Below are 25,595 nucleotides of genomic sequence, written 5' to 3' on the forward strand. Positions count from 1 at the left end.
AAGGCATTGCCATCATAAGTGAAAAGGGCCGTCCTCCCTGACAAACACATCCATCAAGTGTAGCTACAGCAACAACACAGGCACTAAAACTAAATGCTGCCATTCTCTCTCTCTTTCTCTGCTTCTTTCCAAGAGATGAATCAGTCCCTTGTATGTTGTTAACATGAAATACTGTTGTGGAAAAACAACTGAGCCATCGGGCTGGTATCCATCACTAATCCAAACATGGCGCTTGTTCCACATTTTCAGGCAGTTTCCCTTCAAACAGTGTTAGCAACAGAAATGTGTTTTCACATGGAGCATATTTTCAAATAAACAAGTGATGTTTTTGATCATGTGCTACAAATATTTGACGTTGGTTCTGGTGAGCTTCACTCAGTTCTGCTGTGTAACAGAGACCTGGAAACCAGGTTCTAGGTGGGACACCGAGAGCACTAGGAGGTTAATAGCTACATTTATCAAAGCTGCCACACAGTGAAGCAGCAGTAGCCCTCTATAGTAGCGATTCATCATCACACGAATGAAGGTAAATTAATCTGCAGTAGATTTAACGCCTATTAAGATGGGGGGAAGAGAACCATACTTCACTAAAGCCAGTGTGGAAAGAAGTTTCCAGGCATGTTTGTGGTTAAGAGAAGCTTGTGAGTGATATACTGTTTGTTTGATACACTTGTTATACACTGTATGATATGTATGATTCAACGGGTAGAGCAGGAGACCACCACTGACAGTGTTATGGATGTGTTTTTTAGTGAGGGTCAGATACAGTATAATAGAAATATATGAATTTGTTGTGCTGCAAGCATTTTGGATCAAAGCATTTCCCTGACTGATCTGTTATGTGATAATATACAGTACATTAAAGCTTTAGTGTGTAACTTTTTGATATTAATAAACGTCCGTTACATTCAAGCCATTGCCAAATGCGTTGCTACAAAGCTAATTAAGACTTATCAGCTCCACACAACTCTCTCTATTTCTCAGTATGGCTGTGTTCAGAAGAAATTCGAGTAAAGATAATTACCTCTTCTGAAGAGTCCATCATGTCTTTTTTTTTAATCCTCCGTGCCCACCTTGCATACTAGCAACTCCGTGGAGGCGCGGGCGCACTCACGGAAGGCTGTATCACGTGGACGCTCCGACAGTGTTGTTGTCATTACATAGAATTCCTCATGGGGACAACCGAAACTACACACTGAAGCTTTAAATACCATTTAAAGATAAGTTTACACAGAATTATTATTTTTTTAACCTCTGAACACAGTGGAATCCCGTTGGATCACTTTTACTTCTTTTGTGGTAGGTAATTTCTCGATCTGGGTGCCCATACAGCAGATGCATGTATGGACATTTGTGTGTATGTTTCTGAGTAAGTGCAGGTGCTCTTTGTCTTCAGTGAGCGCTACATTATACTGTATCATACTATGTCTGTCTCTCTCCTCTCCTCTTCCTAGCAAGGTAAATCTGTAGCCACCCTGGCAGCAGACACCAGTCGCCACCTGTTGGTGTGTTTCCTGTGGGTGATGAAGAACGCGGATAGGAGTCTGATTCAGCGCTGGACTGTAGAAATGCCTCCCTCGCTGCTCAACAAGCTGCTGGAGCTTCTCACTATCTGTGTGTCCTGCTTTGAGTATGGGGTCAGTTTGCTCATTTATCGACTCGTTTTGCAGCAGACATTTAAATAAATTTTATGTTTATATAAATACAGATGGAAACTTTGCATCCGGGATGGCATGTATTTATTTATCATACAGAACTTAAGGATAAGTATCTACTACAAAATATTAAAACTATGCACTTTTTTATACCTGGTGAATATGTGTTCATAGGGTAAGCAGAGCGGTGACAAAGTGAGCACTCAGGCCCTACAGAAATCTCAGCAGGCCAAGCTGCAGCTGGAGGAAGCCCTGCTGAGAGGAATGGGAGCCCGCGGGGAGATGATGAAACGAGTTGGAGGTAATTTATCTCCTTGCACTATAAGGAATACTTAGTGGAATTTCTTTTCTGTCAAATTTAGATCTGCATTTTCTGCAATATTTCAAAGTTTTGAACTGGAACTACCTCCAAAACTAGTGAACACTCAGATTTTCAGAATGTTAGAAATATTTTATAAATGTGCAGTCTATGCTTAGGTTAGCATGTTAGTCAGGAGTTTTGGACACTTATGTCTGTTATTTTTTAAGCAGCATTTCAAATATGGATGTACCCTGGTGTATAAGGAGACCAAGTAAATGTAAAAAAATAAAATACAGCTCTAAATTGTAAAAATAAAAAAAATTGCATTTGTTTTTACACAACTCATCTAATTTAATTGTTGCACAGCAATAAACATTTTGCCATAAAACAATGTTAATTCATTGATTCCTATGATACAGTTTAGTATATAATCTGTATTCAAGTAAATATGCATGATTGTTTTCTATCCAGCTGTTTTCTTGAAACGATTAGCTGCTTTTCAATCCCTAACAGGAATGGATAGGACTATTGGTCAGAGAGAGAACCTACGATGGAGGAAAGACCTCACTCAGTGGAGACAGACCAACGACAGACAGGATAAGTAGGTTATAACTTGCATGTCTGCTGTCCAATTTTCAAAATTTCCCCCCTTGCTTTCTTGATTTCTCAGTGTCTGTCTGTTTCTCTGCCTGTCTTTCTTTTTGGGCTTTCCTTTCCTCTCTAAACATCTGTCTTACTCTTACCATGTTCCATCAGGACTAAAGCAGAGTTGGACCAAGAGGCTCTGATCAGTGGAAACTTAGCCACAGAGACTAACCTTATAGTGCTGGACCTGCTGGAAACCATTGTACAGGTCAGAACACTTTAACATGCATCCATGCAATATCTCAACACTGTACACTATCTACATAAAATAAACGCATGAAAAATGTAAAGGGAGTCCATTGGCAATTTGGCATTTGGTATTAGATTGCCCTATATTGTATGGTTTTCTCAATATTTTGCATTTGCACAAGGATCCGACAGTCAACAAGAGATTATCTTTCATCAGCTAGCCCTATTAAAAATCTGTTAATTTGTATGAATAATTGAAATACCAACAAAGTTCCTGATTAGGTATTTGAGTAAACCCTGATCAGTTTTCTTGAGATCGGCTTGAAAACATTAAGAGTGTCCAAACCAGAGTGTGGTGTCACTTTAGTGAATGACCATAAAACAGTAAAAAACAGGTTGCATGCAAAAGTAAGTGTTTTAAATCTCTGTGAATGACATAACAACCATAACAAGTGAGTTGAGCACACATGTGGGACAGTCTTTCAGTCTTAGCTTGAAACATATCTGGTAAGACTGAATATTGAACCTCTGTTGTGAAGTTCACTTGTGCTTCCCAGTGTAACCACAGGTGTTTGTCTCATATGATTTGGTAATTTTTTTCATTTCTCCTGTCCAGGCAGTGCCATTGGCTGAGTGTAAGGACAGCATGGTTGGTGGGGTATTAAAGGTGTTACTTCACTCTCTCACCTGCAACCAGAGTACCACTTTCCTCTCTCACACCTTCAGCACACTCAGAGCTCTTGTTGTCAAGGTACTTTTATTATTGTGTGTGTGTGTGTGTGTGTGTGTGTGTGTGTGTGTGTGTGTGTGTGTGTGTGCTTGGTTGAATTCAAGAGGAGGTGTGTGTGTGTGTGTGTGTGTGTGTGTGTGTGTGTGTGTGTGTGTTTACATGAAACACTATCTGTGTCTAAGTTTAATGTTCATTTTTGCCTGTTGGGGTGGCAGACTGGTGATACAAGTCCTAATTATTTATGTATATATGCGTGCATGTGTCTGTGTATACCTGGTTTATTTTCTCTGTATATGTGTGCAGTTTGGGGACCTGTTGTTTGAGGAGGAGGCAGAGCAGTGTGCAGACCTGTGCCAGAAGGTGCTTCAGTACTGCAGCAGCCCTGTCGATGAGAACAGGAGCCAGGCCTGTGCCACCCTTTACCTCATCATGAGATACAGCTACAGCAATGCCAGTGTAAGGACACACACACAAAAGATAATCCTGTGTGTATTTTCCAGTGGGTTGTAAGGATGCACACACACACATTAAAGCACACAAAGCAAATGTCAGTTGTGTGTTACCTTCCTGTCAGATAAAACCTTATTTAACATCTGAGCTTGCAGAAGAAATTGCATTTACGTCAGATCAAATTTAATTTAAGTGCTCATATGAGTTCAGAATTGCATATGATACATGCTCTCATCAACACACATAGAAGCGGGGAGTCACACACATCTTAGCCTATCTTCTCCACTTTTCCTCTCCCGCTCGGCTTTAATGTCTTTTCCGTGTCTATTTTGAGCGTGCCGCAGAAAGTTTTTGCTGAAGGATGTGTCTCTGAGTAGAGAGCAGAGAGATATGTCACTGTCTGCCTTCCCATGTTCCTACCCCTCTTTAACTAATGACAGCCAGACCTCTGTGAATGTGTGTGTATGTGTGTGTGTGTGTGTGTTTCAGTACATACTATGAGTGAATGTGCTGTAAGAGCAGGGAGAAAGTGTGAAAGGGGTGGAAAGGAGGAAATCACGATAGAGATAGAGGAGCGTTTTTGCCAGAGGTGAATGGAGGGAAATAAAAAAGACCTATCTGAAGGAAGGAAGGTATCTTCTTTCATTTTCTCTGCTAGTTCGATAACTACTGTTGCAGTCAATATTTCCTGTGTTTACAGTCTGTACACTTTAATGAAATGTACATACACACACAGATCTACAGTTTAAAGAGTATTTCCCATCTGCGTGTCATAGCCTATGTTTGTTTATATGGTGTATACAGAGGGAGCTGTGATCTGAATTAGCGTGGCAGCCATATGACTCATTCATACCGAACTTACCCTCCAGTTCTTCCTTTGTTTGTTTTCATCCCTTCATCTGTCTGTCACAAACACTTTTTCCCTCTGTCCATATTTTACTCTCCTTTTAGATTGTTGTAATAAATAGAGAAAATACCAGGCTTTTTTTCCCAGAAATGGAACAAATCACTAAAAGCAGATACCTGTGGTTAAATATTGTCCAGTTATGAAACTGTTGTAAAGAAAGCTAGTGGAAAAGGGGCATATGAGAAAGAAAAGGAGAGAGAAAGACACAGAGGGTTGTGTGTTGACTTAAGCTATCACACACACACACACACACACACACACACACACACACACACACACACACACACACACACACACACACACACACACACACACACAGAGTTATAGGGCAGTGATGGGTGGTTAGGCTCTGGCTCCATGCTCAGTTGAACAGAATGGGGCCGTAGAGATGATCCATGGGTGATTATGTCTCTGCTAATGGGAGATCATTTCCCGCTTAGCTGGTCATGCTGGAGATAGATGGGACTTCCCACATATACGAGCACACTCACACATGCACACAGTCCTCGCTGCAGGATGGAAGGGTGTTTGTCAGGCCTGTTATCTTGGACAGGTAGTGTGAAGGATGGAGAGACATGGAAACGGAGGGGGCAAGGGACAAACAAACAGAGAGAACAGCAATACAGCTTAGCAATGTTAATATTGCTTTTTTATCCTTTTTCAGTTGCATAATATCTGTTGCAGCTTTCTTATTTTGTGTGCTGTCAAATGGTCATAATTAAAATGAGCATGGCAAAAGCAAAGTGTTTCCAAAGACACTGTATTGCATGACTTTGAAAAACACATCTGCATACTTCACTGTATGGAACAAGATTTATATATATATATATATATATATATATATAGATAGATAGATAGATAGATAGATAGATAGATAGATAGATAGATAGATAGATAGATAGATAGATAGATAGATAGATAGATAGATAGATATTAGGATAAGACAACAACTGATAGAATGAGAGTAGTAGTTATATCTGTGTGTGTTATGCCTGTTGCCTACAACAGTGTTATATTGGGCCATAAGAATAAACCTTATTATTATTATTATTATTATTATTATTATTATTATTATTATCATAATTTATAGTATAGGCCATTTTTAAAGACTATCATGAAATTTGAAGCACATATGGTACTTTGGAAAAATACATGCCCTGGGCATTATTGGAAGTTGTATGGTCTCTAAGCAATTTAGAGGGACAGCCAGAAGAAGGAATGTTGGTATTCTTGCAAGCTGAATTTGTCTGTTATGTGTTAGTGTGTCTTGTCTAGCCATTGAATATATATATATATATATATATATATATATATATATATATATATATATATATATATATATATATATATATATATAAAAAAATTAAAAGCAATTTTAATTTGGGAGTCTGCGGAAATCCATATTCAAATACCATTCAGCCTTGCTAGGCTTCAGATTCACATAAAAAAATTTACACTTTTATCTTATCGTAGGATAAACACTGCAAAAGGTTTAACACTCCCTGTGGTCCCCGCTGTATTTGTCAGAACTTCTCAAGAGTGAAGATGCAGGTCACCATGTCTCTGGCCTCGTTGGTGGGCAAGTCCTCAGACTTCCAGGAGGAATACTTACGATGCTCACTGCGCACCATCCTGGCCTACGCAGAGGAGGACACTGAGATGCAGAACACTCAGCTGCCCTCGCAGGTATAACATACTACTGTACCACATTGCTGATATTTTTGATCAGATTGTAGCCTCATGCCTGCCTCTTGTATTTGTGTGTATTTTCAGGTGGATGAGCTTCTAAGAAACCTTAACAGTATTTTGTCAGACACCGTGAAGATGAGGGAGTTCCAGGAAGATCCTGAGATGCTCATGGACCTTATGTACAGGTGAGAAACCCCATCATCATCTGTGAAAGGCTGTCTCTTTGTCTCTCTGTTTTCAGTGTCTTACTCTCTTCTCTCTTTCTATCATCACCCTGTGGCTTCTCTCTATGTTGTACTGCTGGTTCCTATTTCTTTGTGGTCTGGGCTGTTTTGTCTCTATTTGGTGCCTTCACTATGGTAACCATGTGGTAGCAGTTTAGTCTTCTGATCTGGCTTTGTGTATATGCAAATGCAAACTGTGTGTGTGTGTGTGTGTTTGTGAGAGAGAGCACGGAGGGGAAACGGTGGGACAAAGAGAGCATAAATGTGCTGTGTGTTGATTTAGGCAATTTACCACAACATGCTCTAATGTCACCTACATGTGTCATTTATCATGCACCTTTCCGTTTGGGTTTTGGTCCCAGTCATCTGGTGAGTGTTTGACGGCTGCACGGAATGACCGGTTAGCTTTAGACACTTACCTAGACTCACCCCAACGTTCACCTCCAAGCTCCCGAACACACAGGTCATTGATGCACAAGACATTTGGTCTCCAGATGCTTGAATTCATTTGTATAGTATAGTGACTCACCTGCTTTATAAATAAATTCATTCAGAGTGTTTTAGATTTATTCCCATGCTGTTAGGCTAATTATTATTCATGCATTCCATGAACAGGAACACATTTTCCAAATACTTTCATGGCTGCCATACTCACTCTCGTGCACACATTTTGTTTTTAGATATTCACTCTTAATATGTCGACATATATTTATTCTAGGGCTGAACAATTAATTGTTTTCAAATCGAAATCGCGATTAGGTAATCGTGAAGACCGCGATTAATCGACTGTGCAATATTTAGTTGAATGTTTGGTGTAACATTTACTGTTTTTTTCATAAGATAAATGCTGGAATAATGTTACATATCACAGATGTCAATGTTCCATGCTTATTAAAAGAAAAACACTTATTGTTGGCAATTCATATCTATGTTCTCATCCTTGCATAGGCATATAGAGCCATTTTGATGGTGTCTCATGTTTTAATGCTCCATGACATGTTTTATCTGTTACACAGTGAATATTGAACATAAAAAATGATTATGGCAAATTGAATCATAATCGCAATATCTGGCAGAAAAATCGCCATTAGATTTTTGCCCTAATTTATTCCTATCCTGTAGGAATAAACTGTTACGGGTGACATCATGAATTATATGACATATCATATGGAGTACAACAGACAATCATTATAAATTCTAAAACGGCTATTTGAATAACTGTTTATATCAAAAAGTGAAAGTGGAAGCTGAATGGTTCAAATTCTTGTTATTCATTTAAAGCTTAAATGAAGTTGTAGCGGAAGTGTAGCTGAAAGTTTTTTTTTTTTACTCACCTACTTCCGTTTGCAGTAAAGAATATTGCTGACCTCCTTTTTGTGTTGTCCATACACAGTGTGTTTACTCATGATTATTAATGTGCATTTATGTTTTATTGACATTACAAATACATTAAGCTTTTGTTGTAGTTGAGACTATTGTTTTTTTCTCTCTGCCTATGCCAAAATACATTGACATAAATGTAGTCACCAATACATCATCACTGAAGCACTTGCAAACCGACGAATGGGTTTAAATTTTTTTTGGATGGTTATTGTGCAGTTTGACTTTGTTCTAAGTCTCATGTATGTTGTACAGTATGTATTGTCTGTTTCTATGCTGCCTTCTTGGCCAAGTCTGTCTTCAAAAAGAGATGTTAATTTCAATGAGACCTTTACCTGGTTAAATAAAGGGAAGAATAGAAGGGGAAAAAAAACAGCAACCATACCCTCTTTCTCATCCCCGCCTCAGGATAGCAAAGGGCTACCAGACGTCTCCTGACCTCCGTCTGACTTGGCTGCAGAACATGGCAGAGAAGCACAACAACAGGAAGTGTTACACTGAGTCGGCTATGTGTCTGGTCCACGCTGCTGCCCTGGTGGCCGAGTATCTCAGCATGCTGGAAGATCACAAGTACCTGCCTGTTGGCAGCGTCACCTTCCAGGTATAGAACACAGATATACACACCCAATTATCAAGGAGGAAATAATCATAAAAACATGTCTACGCTGAAAAAAGGAACAGTTACGTCCACACAAAATAAGCATTCAGAATCAGTTTGTTGTGACTGTTGGTTGTTTTGCTGAACGGATGCAAACCCTCCCCTGCACAACAAACCATATCACACATCTCCCCACAGATTCTTTCCAAATTTGGCTGTGTGTGTCCAGAGGGGGGAGCTGTACACTCATAACGTCAACATATAAATATGGTCCCCTGGTAGCACTGCTTAACACAACGCCTTTGAAGTTGAAGGGAGGAAAAAATGCAAATGTGCTCCTGTGTGTCCATGTGAACAGACTGTTCCCCTGAACTGAAAACAAACCGTTATAGCAGTAACTGTGATGATGGTGTTGTCGATGAGCTGTGTCACACACTTTTGGTACAGGACACTCTAACCCGCAGCAGTCAGCAAGTCATTGATTGGATGGTCATCAAATTAGTTCTATTTCCCATTGTAGGACATCTCCTTTAAAGTCAGCCATGTGATTGATTATTTGATTAAGAGGGCTAATTGATTGATTGGCTGACTGTTTTTCTCCTAAGAACATCTCCCCCAATGTGCTGGAGGAGTCGGCGGTGTCAGATGACATCCTGTCCCCGGACGAGGACGGAGTGTGTTCAGGACGCTACTTCACAGAGAGCGGCCTGGTGGGATTGCTCGAGCAGGCTGCTGAGCTTTTCAGCAATGTAAGACAATATATGATATTTATGTTTAGTGTTAAACATGGAAACCATCAGCTGTGTGCCAAATCCATACTACATACTAATTCTTATATATATATATATATTTTTTTTTAGATAAGGCATTAGTGGACCAAGTGTTGCACAGAACATGCTTATTTAATGCAGTAACTATCAATTTAATACTTAAGAGTAACCAGAGTTATAGGATGTAGTATGGAATTGGGATACAGATAGTAGCTATGTTTCCATCCACACGTTTTTATCCGAATTAAGTGATATTGAATGAAAAATGTCATGAATAATCTTTTTTTTACCGAACTTCAGATAATTCAATTGACAAGTGGATGGTAACTTAGCTAGTGTTAGCATTGAGTCGTTAATCATAAATATTAGGGTAGTCATGCCATATGTTATACTGCTAAGCCAACCTGAGCTGGTAGGACAAAGAAAAACAGCTACTAAAGGCTAACCTAGCTTGTAACATTAATGGTATTGGTCTCCTCTCCCTGTGTGATGAATTCAAAGTGAAAATGAGATCTGTGCTTGCCTGGATGAGTGTATACTTTCCTACCTAAGAGGGGTTGTGCTGTGTTAAACTGACTCACCCAGCCGCTGTTTCAGTTTGCGTGTCGAGGGATAGCGGCTGGCTTCGGTGACCACGGCGTCGGGACTCCGCGTCGGGACTCCGCGTCGGGACTCACACTCTCCGTGTTGTAGTTCAGGTTTTAAAAGGTGTATTTACAAAAAAGTTGTGTTGTGGGGAAAAGAAAACAGTCTTTCAAATAGTGTCTTTCTTTCAACATGTTGTTTGCAGCTCTCGTGTTTCTTGCCGGTTGAAGCCTCCAGCTTCTCCTCTTTTCTTCCTGAATAAATCCCTCAATGAATCTCCCACACACCTGCAATGGCTGGGTTTAATCCGATCAACAACACCACACTCCCCTCATGTGACGTGACCAACCACATAAACTTCCTGAAAGACCTCTACCCATAGAACATTTGTTTTTATATTTTTTGTGTTAAATGCAAATATTTCCTCTTTATATACTGTATGTGGTCATACTAACCAGCAGTTGATGGCTGTCTCATCAGGGTGGTCTCTACGAGGCAGTGAATGAGGTCTACAAGATCATCATACCAGTCCTAGAGGCTCACAGAGATTTCAGGAAACTGGCATCGACTCATGAAAAACTACAGAGAGCCTTTAATAACATCATTCAGAAGGTAATAACTATGGCACTGTTGGGGCTGTTTTATTTATTCAAATAAGGTTAAAGTAGAAATTAGAGAAATAGTAAGATACCGTAATAGAGCATGTAGAAATATATTTTACAGAATGGAAAAGGATTTCCTTATTCAGTATTTCTTATAAGACATATATATATATATATATATATATATATATATATATATATATATATAATATAATATAATATAATCTACTGTTCCTTTAGAATGATTTTGGATAACTAACATCCTTGAAAAGGACAATTAACATTATTGTTGTGCTTAACAATAAGATTTTTTTTCCAGATGGTTTATATGCATACATTTTTAAACTGAACTCTTGAAAGTGTTCTTTACCATAAAGACCCCATAAAAGGCTATTAACATAATGAGAAAGAATATGTTACTGATGTAATACCAATTAGAGAGTGATATAAAATCTTGTCTTTGTTGCCCTCCAGGGTCATAAGAGGATGTTTGGAACATATTTCCGGGTGGGTTTTTATGGGGCCAAGTTCGGCGACCTGGACGAACGGGAATTCATTTACAAGGAGCCAGCAATCACACATCTGCCTGAGATATCACACAGGCTGGAGGTGTGTGTGTGTGTGTGTGTGTGTGTGTGTGTGTGTGTGTGTGTGTGTGTGTGTGTGTGTGTGTGTGTGTGTGTGTGTGTGTGTGTGTGTGTGTGTGTGTGTGTGTGTGTGTGTGTGTGTGTGTGTGTGTGTGTGTGTGTGTGTGTGTGTGTGTGTGTGGATATGTGGATATGTCGATATGCATGTTGTGAGTTAATGTGTAATTGAGGTGGAGTGAAAAGGTGGTGCCTGGCTGGACTGGTAGAATCTGATAATGACTGAGAGACTTTGAGTTGAACAGAATGACTGAAGGCAAGATGTACTGTTCTCCATCTGTTTTTAGTAAGTTTTTAGAAAAGCTGAGAAAATTGGGCATTCATGCCTTAAAGGAGAAATAATGTTATGAAGTATACAGAAATTTCAGCCTCACCTTAATCAAATAAGTCAATGAATCAAGTTATTTAATGCTTTTGAGTAATATTTTATTCTTAAATGAAAAGCTTTACATGGCAATAGAATAGAATAGAAAATACTTAATTGTTTACTTTTTATCCGTGCAAAAAGGCAGAAATTAACCAAAGACATATGTTTGATATTTGCATTAAACTCATGACCGACTATATTATGAACAATACTATATACTAACTACACAATTTCCCCACTCCCAGAACTTCTACAGTCAGTGTTTTGGAGACGCATTGGTGATGATTAAGGACTCTACACCAGTGGACAGAAAACAACTCAACCCCAGCAAGGTAGGTGACTGTAGTGTCACACCACTGATTGCTCCTACATGTTACAACAATATTAATGATCCCTCTGTTTAAATTTAGCAAACTTTGTATTACCAAAAAGTAATGTTATGCTACTAATAACATTTGATGAATAAGAAAGTAGTAAATTCTGGTTATTTTTTTTATTAAACACAAAACCAAGTTACTGTTAAGAGTATGTTTAGTAGTAGGTATAAAGCAGAAGCATATTCAACAAATGCCTAGACATGTAATGTATCATCTTAAATAAAGGTGCAGTGTAATTTACTGTATTTCTTAAAGTTGACATGCACACATTTAGTTGTACGCAGAAACAAACACCTGTAATACAAAAATAAACTGACTATGTGCAAGGGGTATTTTCATTTTTGTCTTGCTTTGTGGCATATATTGAAAAACTGTCAGTAAACAGTAAACTACCACACCTCTCCAGGCATATATCCAGATCACTTATGTGGAGCCCTTCTTCGATGACTATGAGATGAAAGACCGGCTGACAAACTTTGAGAAGAACTTCAACCTGAGGCGCTTCATGTACACCACGCCCTTCACCAAGAGCGGGCGGCCGCGGGGGGAACTCTACGAGCAGTACAAGAGGAAGACCATCCTCACCACCATGCATGCCTTCCCCTACGTCAAGACTCGAATCAACGTCATCCAGAAAGAGGAGGTAAGTGTCAAATTCGTGGTTTAGAACATCTAGCAGTTTTTAAGACATTTTGGTAATTGCAGCAATAAATTTGTACAATATTACCTCTCTTGTTTCCAGTTTGACCTGACTCCTATTGAGGTGGCCATAGAGGACATGCAGAAGAAGACTAGAGAGCTAGCAGTTGCCACACATAGAGAACAGCCTGATGCTAAAATGTTGCAGATGCTGCTACAAGGCTCTGTGGGAGCCACCGTTAACCAGGTACAAGCATTTTTTTTGTGAAGGCACTGCTTCTATTTTACACTACCGTCTGTCTGCTCCTATTTAAGCTGAAATGATCACTTACTTCATGCTTAACCGAATGATGGCGGTTCTCCCAAAATGATTGCTCTTTGTATCATACATAGCCCTTTTGTCCCCTGAGTGTTCCTTCTTAATGTGCAAGGGAAAATAAACCAGAATAATTTACCTCTATTTATCTTATCACATTGACAGTTTCCATTGTAGTCACAGAGTGCAGGTGGGAGACATGACAGTGATCATCAAAGCCTTCACCCCATCCACAACCCTAATCCTTCCTTTGCTTTTCCCCTGATTTAGTTAAAACGTCAATTCATGGCCCTTCTTTCCTTTCATGTCCCTGCTGCACGGCATGCTGAACCGGAGGTCTCTTTGATCTGATAGCTTCCAGGTCCTGCCAGCCTGGTGAATGTTGGAGTAATGATGAAGCTAGCTACAGTGTCTCCACTCCCTCCCCCTATGCTTTATCTTCCAGCGTCTAATCTGACAGGTCCCTCGCTTCGACCTGATGGTTGTATACATAACGCTAATGCTCAGCAGCTCCGTAAACATATAGCTCTTGAGTGTAATCAGCACAGGAGGCTGGGTTTCTGTGTGTGGGTCCGCAGCTCAGACCAAGGACTGAGGCCCAGGCCCAATGCGTTTATGATGCTAATCAGAGCTGTTTAACAGTGCCTGTCGTGATACAGGCGCTGTGCGAGCGTGCTGTGGTTTTATGATGAATATAAGTAAGGATAACAAGATCTCATACCGGGCAAATGGGAGCCAACTGGTGGGTGTATTCAGGGTTAGCGGTGACATTAGCCATGCAGGAGGCTAATCATGGCTCCTTCTCTGATGTGATATCTTCCTCATGTTCTAGTTCAGCATCACAGGCATGCATTAGGCATTCAGTTAGGAAGTAATTTCCCTCTGTCTGAATAAGGGGCATTCTCATCCCTCCTTTGTTCATACACTCTCAAAAGCTTCCTCTCTTTCCTTCCTCCACTTTGTTTTTGCTTTCTCCTTTTGTCTCTCTAACTCTGTCTCTTTGTTTTTGTCCCTCTCCCCCTTTCCCGTCCTCTGTTATTAGGGCCCACTGGAGGTAGCCCAGGTCTTCCTGAATGAGATCCCAGCGGACCCGAAGCTCTTCCGTCACCACAATAAACTGCGCTTGTGTTTCAAAGAGTTTATAATGAGGTAAGATACGATCAAAGAAACACCACCTAGTGACTACACACTGCACTAAAGTCATGCAAAAGTGAGGAAAAATACCAGAGAAATCCAAAAAACAAGAAATTTCATGGTGACCAAATATTTAATTTCTGCTTCCCCTTATTGTTACCAGAGGCTGGCACTGGCTCAGTAGGTGGAAGTATATAACTATTCTTCAAAGCGATTTCTGATTTGAAAATTCTTTGTCTTTGTGAGACATGACTTGAATGAGTGAAAGTCTTCTCCAGGATGTATATATCATTGTCGGTGTCAGTGTAGGAAGATAAAGAGAACTGTAGACAACTGTGACTGATGGAGACTGATATCCTGCTGTTTAGGCAGTGTCATTCAAGATGCAGAGATGGAAGTGATAATCGGCACTAAAGTGCACACCAGATGGTAGTTAGAGAAACCAAACAGGTACAGTAGGAGGGGGGTGGAATAATATAACCAATTGTGACAGGGGATATTTTTTTCATTTCCCATATGACAGTGGAAAATATTTTTCCTCATAATATCACGGAGCACTTTTTCTTCTAGAATTGCAAAGGTTTATTGTTCCCAAGAGTTTCATTACATTTTGAATATTCAGAACATAATTTAAAACCACCCTACCCATAGCAATGTGTCTGAGGATATGATGATTTTGTGCAGGAGACGTCTTTTTCGCAGGCGTGTGCCGAATGTGTTCGTATGTGTGTGCTTTCATCTCGTGGGCATTTGCAGTTTGCCTCCAAAAGATGGTTTTCATTTTCTAACCCTCATGTCAAATTCCAGCTGCCTTGATTGCTACAAGCAGGTTGGCAAATATTTACTGTCATTTCGTAAAGGTTTATTTTCTATCCTAAATCCAGGCAAGCTGGCGCTGGACCCTTTGAATGCCAATGTTCCAGTGGCGTTCTAAAAAATCCACTAAAGAAAACGTTTTTTTCTAAGTTGGTCACAGAATTCCACACAGAATTAAATATCTCTTCCATACAGTATGTCTCTCTTAGACATTAGGCCTCACACTCAAAACATTTCACCTGCTGTGCAACTCAATACTGCTTTTTAACTGCTTAATCATTAATGTTAACAGATGCACTGTAATGTTCAGGGTAGGTCCACATGATATAGCTGCAGCAACATCACAATAGTAAGAATATCTTTTGATATAGTTATGTATCACAATATTGCAAATATATGCAACATTTTTACAAATGTTATGTTCTGTTCAATGAACTGTGTTCTCCTTTTATGCATGATATTATATACATCTCTAATCACATGTGAAATTAAAACCTAATCACTTATTTTCTTGACTTTTAATTATGATTAGTCTGGAATCATTAATTTCGACAACTACATTTTGGTTAAACTATGACAAAATTTTATATTGTCATGATACGATTCCACCTAAAATGGATCACCCAGCACTAGTTCAGAGGCAGATAAGCTTTAAAGCAAATCGCTATTAAGAAATTCTGTTTGATTGTTAAAACACAATTTGGAAAAGACTAAGTTGTTTGAAGTCCTAACAAATGTTTTTTTAAATTTTTTTTTTATTCAGGTATAAAATGACATAATTCAAGTGATAAATTGAGATAAAATTTTCTAAAATAAAATAAAAAGTACAAACAAATGTAAAAGCAAAGCAAAAAAACAACAACTATGCAGCAACCAGCACCCCTTTAAGAAAAACTGTATTAAAGTCAAGAGGAAAATCCTCTACTGTACTTCTCTCTTGAAAAATAAGTCAATACATTTGCCTGCAAAATGGGTTTCAAAAGCTAATGTCACTTGCTCGAACTTGTGCATTGATGGCATTTCTAGAAGTCGTGGAGATTAGGGCCTGAAGAGATGAATGTTGGAGGGGTTGTTTCCTTGATTGACTGATGCCTCAGCCTGTCATAAGCTGTGGTGTTGCTGCTGTCCAATCCCCAAATTTGGATTACAGACAAAGAAAACCTGAGTGATGATGCAAATACAGGAAGAGCCCATCCGTATACTAAAGACAACACTCGCATTTAGTCAAAATAAAGATTTTATATATTTATATTAAATATTGTAGATACATCAAGATAATTCATTTTAAAATTTTAAACCAACCAGTCAGATAAATACATAGCTACATATAAGTAAATGTTTTTATGGCTTGGGAAATCCTTGACTCTTGTAAACTGTCCTTAATGCTCATTACCCTGCGTATTTACACGACATTGTTGTTTCCATCCCCTCTTTAAAAGCTAAGAGATAAACTCAGACATGTGTTTGCAATCATCCCAGTCTCTCTTATTTCCTGCAGACTGCTCTGTATGTTGGCCATTATACATGTCATGATAGAGGACTGCGGAGAGACCCCATACCTACCCTCTGCTCTTAGTTGTGCTCAGATGGATCTTGTGGTGCTCCCCTTTACCATAAGGCATAAGGGAGAATAGCATTTTTATTTGTTGGTCATTTGTGATTTGGAGATTTACCTCTGCTGCCCTTTTTAACTGTGTTTTGAAACAGCCTTGAGGGTCAGTCACAGTTTAGCTCACATTCTAGCTGAGGTACTTAGAAAGATCTAATATGGGAGTTCCTTCCAGTCAAGTACATTGTTAACTCACATTTAGAGCTCTGGTATGCAAAGGAGTCCAATTTATGTCAAGTAGTTACAGGACGTTGTTCGCATGAAACAGTGTAATGTTATGTATGTATGTATGTATGTATGCATAGTAATATAATCGTTGTTGCTGCTTTAAAGTTTGAGTTATTCCATTAAAAAGGTCAAGGAGTACATTCAACTCTTTTTTTTTTTTTATTTATTTTTATTTTTTTTCTCTCCATCTTATGCAATGTCATTTAAGAAAAATAAATTATAAAATGATGAATGATTCTATCCTACTCTGCTCTCTGTCCTGTAGGTGTGGTGAGGCAGTTGAGAAGAATAAGCACCTGATCACATTGGACCAGAAAGAGTACCAGCAGGAGCTGAAGAAGAACTACAACCGCCTGAGAGAGAGCCTGAGGCCCATGCTGGAGAGGAAGATCCCTGAGCTCTATAAACCCATCATCAGGCCTCGACTGGAGAACAGGTAAACAGACCCACCAAGTCAAACAGCCAATACTGTTTTGACAAGAGACGGTGGAAAAAAACATATATTATTGATCTTTTCATCACTGTGTGCGATTGCTGAACCCAAAGGAAAGTGAGAACAAATGGAATTGAGCAGATATCCGTTCACACTGTCCGTGTCACCTCTACAAATATTGATAGCTGAACCAGAGCCACAGTACACAGATTGAGTGTTGAACCAAATGCCACGGCCACATCGCACCCATGTGTTAGTAAAGACTGATTACTCTCTAAGGGCTTTTATGATTGAACATAGTAATCTTGATTCATCTTGCAGCAATGTATTTCCATCTCTGAGGGATGAGCATGTACTTCAAAAGGGATACTTCTTCCTCAAATTTAAATTTTTCCAATCATTACCCGGCCTCTGAAATGTGAAGAGAGGTTCCAAAATCAGATGCATATTATTGATAGAATTAACTTGGATGAGGACTGATATCAACACCAGGAAAATAATATTAAAGTGTTAAAAAAAAGTTTAATGCCAATATTGATATTTAAAGAGTTAAAGGGATGCCAACAGTATATCAACGCATATTGGTATATACAAAGATAAATCTGCAATAAGCTAGTATCGGCCAATATAATAGCCTGTTGATTTATCGGCCTAGTTCTAATAAAAAAGAATAATCCAAGTTGCAATGACCTTAATATCTACACTAAATCCTCTCATGTATGACCATGTAAAATGCCTGGACACCTGGGTAGCTAATGGGTGAGCTAAATCTGCCTTTAAAATATTGTATGGCATTGCAGGCTGTGAAGAGTGAGTAATTGATACAAAATAATTGTTATTGTATGCCTTGCTCATGGAAACATTTAACTTGACCATTCCTCCTCCTCCTCATCATCATTCCTCATCTTGTGTTTCTGTCTTTTACCCATCTTCCCTCATCCAATTTTCCTCTCCGTCTCACAGGGATTCCTTCAAACGTCTAAGTTTCCGCAGAGCTCAAGAGGAAAACTCCTGAGATGCCACGGCTCGCCTGAGAGAGAGCGCTACAGAGAGGAAGGGGAGGCTGTCACACAACCAAGAGAGGAAAAAAGAGAGAAGATAAGATGAAAGAGAAGAAAAAACAAGGAAAGGAACTGCTGTTGATACCCTTGCACTCCTCTGCACTGGATCAGTACATTGTGTCCACAATGGAGGACACAGTCCAGCAGTGTTTATTAATGGCTACTCTACATCCACTTTTATGATGTCATGGTTGTTTGTTACAGGAGGCGAGAGGAGTTAGCACATAAAAATATGGAAGTGGGAATCTCAAACAAAGTGTAGCTTATTGAGCATTTCACTGTAAAATCTTCAGATGCTTTGGCTCTGTTGATTCCTCCTTTTTTTTTTAATAGATAACTGCAAGTCCTAATAATGCTGCAAACATTTCCTCTGGGTTGGTAAAGAGGCAGACTAGAGTTCCTCTTTAAAGGTCCTTGCTGGCCCAGGGCCTGTATGTGTGCCAATTATGCTCGTGCCCTGTGTGTATGTGTATATAAATGTGTGAATGGATGTGTGTTTATTTAGATAATGTTTGGAGTAGAATATTTTGGTGCCATACTGAAGTCACTTTGTACTCCGTGATGATAAATGATTCTGTTATGTGCTAAAAGGCCTCTGAAATTCCACTCCAGGCGTCTATGCATGAAATGTGCCAGTTAGAGCAGCAAGAGTATGGATGGATTTGTGCACTGGAAAAATTGACACAATTTCCTGTGTGAGCTCCTAAGGCCATTCTTTGTCTTAATACTGTTGGGCATACAGCACCTGGCTATGTAGCTAATGGAAGTGTTAACTTATTGAGAGTTATCTGATGTAATAACACAGGAGGCAGATAGATTTATCTGAGGCTCTAAATTACACACAGCTAATCTCTAAATCCACTTTTTTTTATAGTATAGGTATTACATCAGACAGTTACAAAGATGTTTACAAAGATATGAAAAACTATTTTGCATTTTATTTTAGGGAAATTAATTTTTAGATAAATAATAACAATAATGATATTAATTGGAAATATTATTCAGTAGGCAGGATTCAGTGATACAGCGAGTGTACTGTAACAATATCAGTGTATGTTCCAGTAGTTTCAGTACCTGATTGTAAATAGTCTACGTCCTACGATACACACAGTGCCAAATTTAATTCCTACCTTATTTACTTGGGAACTGAGATACTTAACTAGAAAGGCAACATTTCTAAAAGTCACTTCACACAGCTGTGCTTTGCAATGTGAATTATACTCCATATGTCATTCAATCACTGGAGACAGCCTTTGTCCATTTTATTAAATGTGGAATTTGTAGGCCTACTTGTCATGCATAAAATGATGTTGAAGCAAGTGAATAAAACTTAATATATACACATTTGTCATCACTGTGTTTAGTGACTATTTTTAAATTTTTTACTTTCAAGAAATGGCCTTAAAAATATGTACTATTAATATTGTTACAGAGTTGTGTAATGTGATTACTGGCAATTGATACATTGACGCTATTCGTAGACTTTAGCAGATTCAAGTCATCAATATGCCATCAGTATGGTTGTTATTCATTAATTGTATTCACATGTTAGGCTTACGGTTTTCTGAAATGGTACAGTACTGTAATTGTATTTATTTATTTTTATTTAATATAGGCCTATCCATTTTACTGGGGATTTTTTTCAATAGGTTACTGTGAGACAGTCTATTCGACTTCTTATTGATAAGTAAAATGTATCTCTGGTAAATATCTGTTAAAGGTTTATTCCACATAAATCTTGGATAAACTGACTATAGAAACCACAAAGGCGGGAAGAACTTGGGGGGGGAACCTACCAGGAAACTACAATCGTTTGCTGTCGCGTAAGTATGACGTCATCGCCGCTCGACTTCGACATGACGGACACTGGTTTGTTGTAGATTTCATTCACAACAAGTAAAGCACGTACTTGTGAGTCCCAGACAGTGGTATGTTGACAGTTGATTTTTTGACATTTTGTGAAGAATTAGCTGCTAGTGATTAATGGCAGCACTGCCGCTGTCGGAAGTGTCCCGGAATACAGTGAGCCTACCTGTTTTGGACGTTGAGTTTTGAATGACAGCGAACTCACTCGTGAACTTTCTCGTGTCATAGGTTAGCTTCACGCCACCGTAAAGTTTAAAACTCAATCGTTAAACCCACATGACTCGTCTTTGTGCTTTTTGCTTGTTTTCTCTCTCCCCCTCTTTTTCTCTTTTTTCTCCTTTTTTTTTTTTTTGTTGCGCGGGGGGGGGGGTTTCCCCTCCCTCCCTTCTTACTCACTCCCCCCTCTTCTCCTCTCTTACCCCCTTTTTTTTTTTTTTCCTTCTGCCCGGGTTTTTTCCCCTTCTCTTCCGTAATTAAAAACAAAAACAAAGATCAAGGCTAACCCTGGATGATGGGAACAGTAACGTAATGTTGAATCTGGTCTGACTTTAGTATGCATAAAAGGCAAGCTCTTACCTGTTTTGCCTGCAGGACACTATGCGCCCTGACCTGTCAGTTTAATTAACCTTTCACAAGTTAATAACCTCTATCTATTTAATATCTATCTTTACTCCACTAAGCTCATAATGACACATTTTAAAATTTCTGGAGTCACTCTTTTGTTATTCCATTCTATAGTAACAGTATGCAGAAATACAAACATAATCACTACTCTACAAGTGAGTATTAGGAGCATATAGTTAGAAACAGAGCGGCCATATAAGTCATTTTTTATTACTTACCATAAGGGATATTATGGCTTTTCTATTTTTTTCTGTAGCTGACTGTAGATATTGTCCTTTGTTTTTGTTAGCTCAAATTTCTATATACTCCTGCACTCAATAACGTCTAAGGATTTCCTACTGTAAACGGTAATTGCATGTGTCTTGCCATGCCTGCTTCATGCCCCAAGCAGGCCAAATGGAAGGATTGTGACAGCAGAAACTATATAGAGAGCTTTAATAAAGGCTGGCTGCTTCAGACCTTTAGCTGTTCCTGGTGCTGGGCTAAGGTGTTTTGCTATTACTGCTTCATTAACACAGATCAAAATGGGATCAAAAAACTGTTTTCCTGTATGGAAACATTTGTGGAATGTGTGAACAGATGGAGTTTGGCATTTAAGTTTGAGCTTAGCATACAGACGCTGACAAATTTGGCTTCATTACTGTACACTGGCAGAACACTTAATTCACAAACTAAAAATAAGTATACCTCAGCCCACAGGAAGGTATAGAATATCATCTAATGAGTTTGTCTGAAACTTACATAAATATAGTCTGTCAATTACCCTAAGATAAAACGTTTGAATCTTGGAAACAAAAAAATAAATAAAGTTATATAATATATTTGGTTCCTTCCCTTCTAGATTTAACCATCCTCTGCTCAACTTTGACGCCATTTGTGTAACATGGAGCCAGACAAGGACCTAAACCCGGACATGGATGACCTTCCACTCCGAGCCAATACTAACCACATACTTGTCAAACATTATGTGCTGGACCTGACTGTTCATTTTGACAGGAAGGTCATCAGTGGTAGTGTTGTTCTGTTCCTGGAGCCTTGCTCTGGATTAGGGACTAAGGCTGAGGATGACACTGGACCTGGAGCTGGGACTATAGAGGCCGGAGGGAGTCGGGATGTGACCGTGTGTATATCTCGGGATATGGATACAGTGGAGGATGGTACAAAAGGACTTGGGGAGACTACGACAAGGATGGAGAAGATGTCTGGTGCTAGTGAAAGGGATGGTGCTGAATTTCAGGCTTCGTCTGCCGTGGGGTCGCAGACTGCATCTAAAACCGAAAATATTCAGTCTTCACATTCGTGGGAAACCACCAGTGACGATGATTTCACCTTAGTGCTCGACTGCTGTGACTTGGATGTGTCAAAGGTGGAAGAGGTGGACGTCACCTCTGTGTCATCCATGGTTGCATCTGAGAGGTCAGATGTCAGTTCAGTGAACCCACAAGCAGCCTTTATTCAGAACCTTATCTCAGTGCCCTCTAGCCGACGGAGGCAGAAGCAACAGCTGTTTCTGCTGTGTAGCCGTGCCCATGGGGCTCAGGACGGCAGCTCACTGCATTTTCAGAGAGACCGATGGAGTCTGCAGGTGAGGAAGAAGGGGGTCGCGACACCTCAGGAGTTCCCTCGTGCTCTCAGGATCTGCTATGAGACGAGGCCAACCGGAGGCTCTGTGAGATGGACCAAAGACCAGGACAACAGGTTTGTCTCAGGATAATAATAATGTATTAATCCTACAGGGGAAATTACAATGTTTTCAGTCTGTTGTTAGAATACACATTACACACAGGCCTGAAAAACACACACAAATGCTCAGTAGCTACACATGCACTAATGGAGAGATGTCAGAGTGAGGGGAGTGCAGCTGTCGATGGACAGAGCCCCTGAGCACCAGGAGGTGAACTGGCACCTCTCCAGCTACCAGTCCACCACCATACTTTGGTCCGTATGGGGGACTTGAACCAGCGACCCTCCGGTTCCCAATCCATCTCCCTACAGACTGAGCTACTGACACCCAGGATGAAAACCCATGCCATTCCATAAAACAGTGGTTCCGTAGTATGATTAGCCTTTATCTTAAATATTTTAACACTGGCAGCACATCTGCTCTGATTTCTGCTACTCAAATTGCAGTGTAATATTCTGAGCTTGCCATGTTAGCATTGAATAATACGGATTCATTAATTCATGCCTCAGGCTATTATGTTCTGTTCTGTGTGTAGATGCTTTACGTGTATGTGTGTGTTTCTGTTTGGTGGATCCTTTGAGCATTGAAATGATTGGGTTGTTTATAGTTTACCATTGTTTACCCTTCCAGGGTGTGTGTTTACACTGCCGGTTCTCCCATCAACAACCGAGCTCTCTTCCCCTGCCAGGAGCCGCCTGTTGCCATGTCAACATGGCATGCAACAGTACGGGCCCCTAGTGAGTGTGTGGTTTTGATGAGTGGGGAGGAGCAGACTGTACCTATTGAGGACGGGGACACACGTAAGCTGTTATTTCACAAACCTTTTGTGACAACCAGTAGAAGTCGATTTTATTAATATAGCCCCAAATCACAAATTTGCCTCAAAGGGCTTTCATTCTGTACAGCATACAACACCTTTTATTTAAAAAAAATACAATTGTTGTAATTTATTTTGCTTTGCGGATTATTTTGTAAAATAAATAAGGTGGAAATATGTAATTTTGTGCCTTTTTTAGAGGTTGGCATGAGGGATAGGGATTGGTTGGGATGAAATAACAAGGTGCTAGATGAAAACAACATCAGACTGAATAGTAAAAAGTGAAACAAAATGGCAATTCAGTCCACATGTTTAATTTCATTTCTCTCACCATGATATCTGCCTGTTATCCTCTCTGTTTCCCTACCTTTGACATTTTTATCCTTTCTCTCTTCTCCTCCCTCTACTCTCTGCAGCCTTCTTAATCTGGAATTACTACGTCACTATGCCCATGCCTGCCTCCACCTTCACATTGGCAGTGGGTCACTGGCACCAAGTCACAGCAGAAATTCCCCCAGCATTGGAAAGAGGGGTGAGGGCCGGGGCGCATTGTAGCAAGATCGCCAAACTCGGGGCTGGGCCTGGAGAATGGACCGAGGCTGACCTTAGGTCTGGGCTTGTAAGCTCCATTAGTGAAGTAGTAAAGGGCTCTCCACTCAAGACTGGCAGGTATTTTATTATTTTTCCTGTGTTCTTTTCTTCTTGTAAGACCTCCTCCTTCCAGACTGTTATTAAGCCAAGTCTGGCCTTTCAACATTCCATGGTGAAACTTTCCTTCTGCTGTATCAAAAATGGTGCAGGTGAAGATAGTGTAATGGATAGGATGCAGCACTCAATCAGCTTGTGTTCACAAGTACATTTCAGCTTCTACCATAGTACATTGGGTAAAGTGCCAAGGAGAAATTATCTTTGGATACCAAAAGAAGTAAAGCTCGCATCAATTTTGTAGAGGTACAGGGTATAGAGTGGAGCCTGGGGCATTAGAGAGGGCTGGCTTGCTGTGGGCAGGGCAGGGCTGGGCTGGGGTCTCCCTCTCCACTGGCCAGCAGGTTGGCAGGTCTGCCAGTGGTTTCCAGTAATCCTCCTCCTCCCCTCATGGTTTTCCTCCAGCAGCAGCCCATCTGTAGCCTGCTGCAGGCCCCAGGAATATCCCTCTACAAGGAAGGCCTTTATATTTAGTGAATGGCTGGAAGGAAACTTGGATGGCGCTCAAAACCTTTGGAATGGTTCTGATGCTGAGGATAGAGTTAGTGCTGGATATTAGATTTAGAGTGAATGAGATTGCATGTCGGCACCTAGATATTTTTGGGATAACTGTGGTTTGCCTTTGTGACATATATATTCCATATTTCCACTGCTTTCATTTCCATGCTTAGCACAGAGAGACAGGACACATTGTGCCATATTTGGTTCACTAACTCAACAACTGTATATCATTTCAATTACTTCAATAAATTCATTAAATGGTCGTTATTAACCTTGGATTATTAAACTTTTCTCCCCCGGTTTCATCTGCTACAGCGGAGACCAGACCACCCGCTCAGACTCTGCATTCTGTTACTCTTCCCTTGAGGATGAGGGGCTCTCTGTAACTGATGATTCAGGCATGGTGGATGATGGCATCTGTTGTTCCCATGACGACTACCCTTGCCGATTTACTGAGCAGTCGGCTAGGTCCCAGCGGGTGATTCCACACCGTGTGTTTGGCCCCGTCTGCTTGCTGCAGAAGGCCCAGGTGGAGTTTTGACAAAGAACCACTGAGACATGAGCTAAATATATTTTATATGATTAGATTATAGACAGTTAGCATCAGTTAATGTTTGTGTCATTATGCCAGCGGTTTTCAACTGCATTCTCTTGACAGAATGGTAAAAGTATGACACTGTATTCCCATGAGGACTGCTTAAAACATCCCTCATCCTCTAAATGGGAATTTCTAACTGGAATAACATTTATAAGTATTAAGTCCATCTGACCATCTGTCAGTTTTGAGCAGATGATGCCTCAGATGAGTCACGAAACATTCACAACAAACCGTAAGTGCAGTTGCCTCTAAATTGATACTTCTAGATATCCTCTGACCTCCATCACATAGAACCATCATAGACATACGCAACACATATGTAGAAGAGCAAATACATGTACTCACAAACTATTGTTATATCCTTCCCTTCTGTATCAACATACACATCTGCTTCAGGTAAAACTCACTGTATAGTTGTCAGTTGTTTTGAGAAACTTGTTGTCTTCCTTTT

The 25,595-nt window shown here is 39.9% G+C and overlaps 2 protein-coding genes across 2 annotated transcripts in view; both read left to right on the forward strand.

The window, feature by feature from the left end:
- The window catches only part of dock8 (dedicator of cytokinesis 8), a 79,291-nt gene extending 59,591 nt beyond the window's left edge, over positions 1 to 19,700 (forward strand). Inside the window, 18 exon segments of the mRNA XM_039803798.1 lie at positions 1,455 to 1,637; positions 1,830 to 1,956; positions 2,470 to 2,557; positions 2,713 to 2,809; positions 3,407 to 3,541; positions 3,824 to 3,976; positions 6,405 to 6,563; positions 6,651 to 6,751; positions 8,579 to 8,771; positions 9,374 to 9,517; positions 10,604 to 10,735; positions 11,200 to 11,334; positions 11,982 to 12,068; positions 12,520 to 12,756; positions 12,856 to 12,999; positions 14,111 to 14,217; positions 17,121 to 17,291; positions 18,252 to 19,700. Of these exon segments, the coding sequence (XP_039659732.1) occupies positions 1,455 to 1,637; positions 1,830 to 1,956; positions 2,470 to 2,557; positions 2,713 to 2,809; positions 3,407 to 3,541; positions 3,824 to 3,976; positions 6,405 to 6,563; positions 6,651 to 6,751; positions 8,579 to 8,771; positions 9,374 to 9,517; positions 10,604 to 10,735; positions 11,200 to 11,334; positions 11,982 to 12,068; positions 12,520 to 12,756; positions 12,856 to 12,999; positions 14,111 to 14,217; positions 17,121 to 17,291; positions 18,252 to 18,303 (2,445 nt within the window). The 3' untranslated portion in view covers positions 18,304 to 19,700.
- Positions 19,701 to 20,160: 460 nt separating this feature from the next.
- The window catches only part of LOC120560905 (aminopeptidase O (putative)), a 74,319-nt gene continuing 68,884 nt past the window's right edge, over positions 20,161 to 25,595 (forward strand). The window contains 5 exon segments of the mRNA XM_039803796.1: positions 20,161 to 20,277; positions 21,681 to 22,537; positions 23,154 to 23,323; positions 23,757 to 24,009; positions 24,862 to 25,075. Coding sequence (XP_039659730.1) covers positions 21,723 to 22,537; positions 23,154 to 23,323; positions 23,757 to 24,009; positions 24,862 to 25,075 — 1,452 coding nt within the window. The 5' untranslated portion in view covers positions 20,161 to 20,277; positions 21,681 to 21,722.

Source organism: Perca fluviatilis, chromosome 6, assembly GCF_010015445.1.
Source record: "Perca fluviatilis chromosome 6, GENO_Pfluv_1.0, whole genome shotgun sequence".
Classification (NCBI taxonomy): Eukaryota; Metazoa; Chordata; class Actinopteri; order Perciformes; family Percidae; genus Perca; species Perca fluviatilis.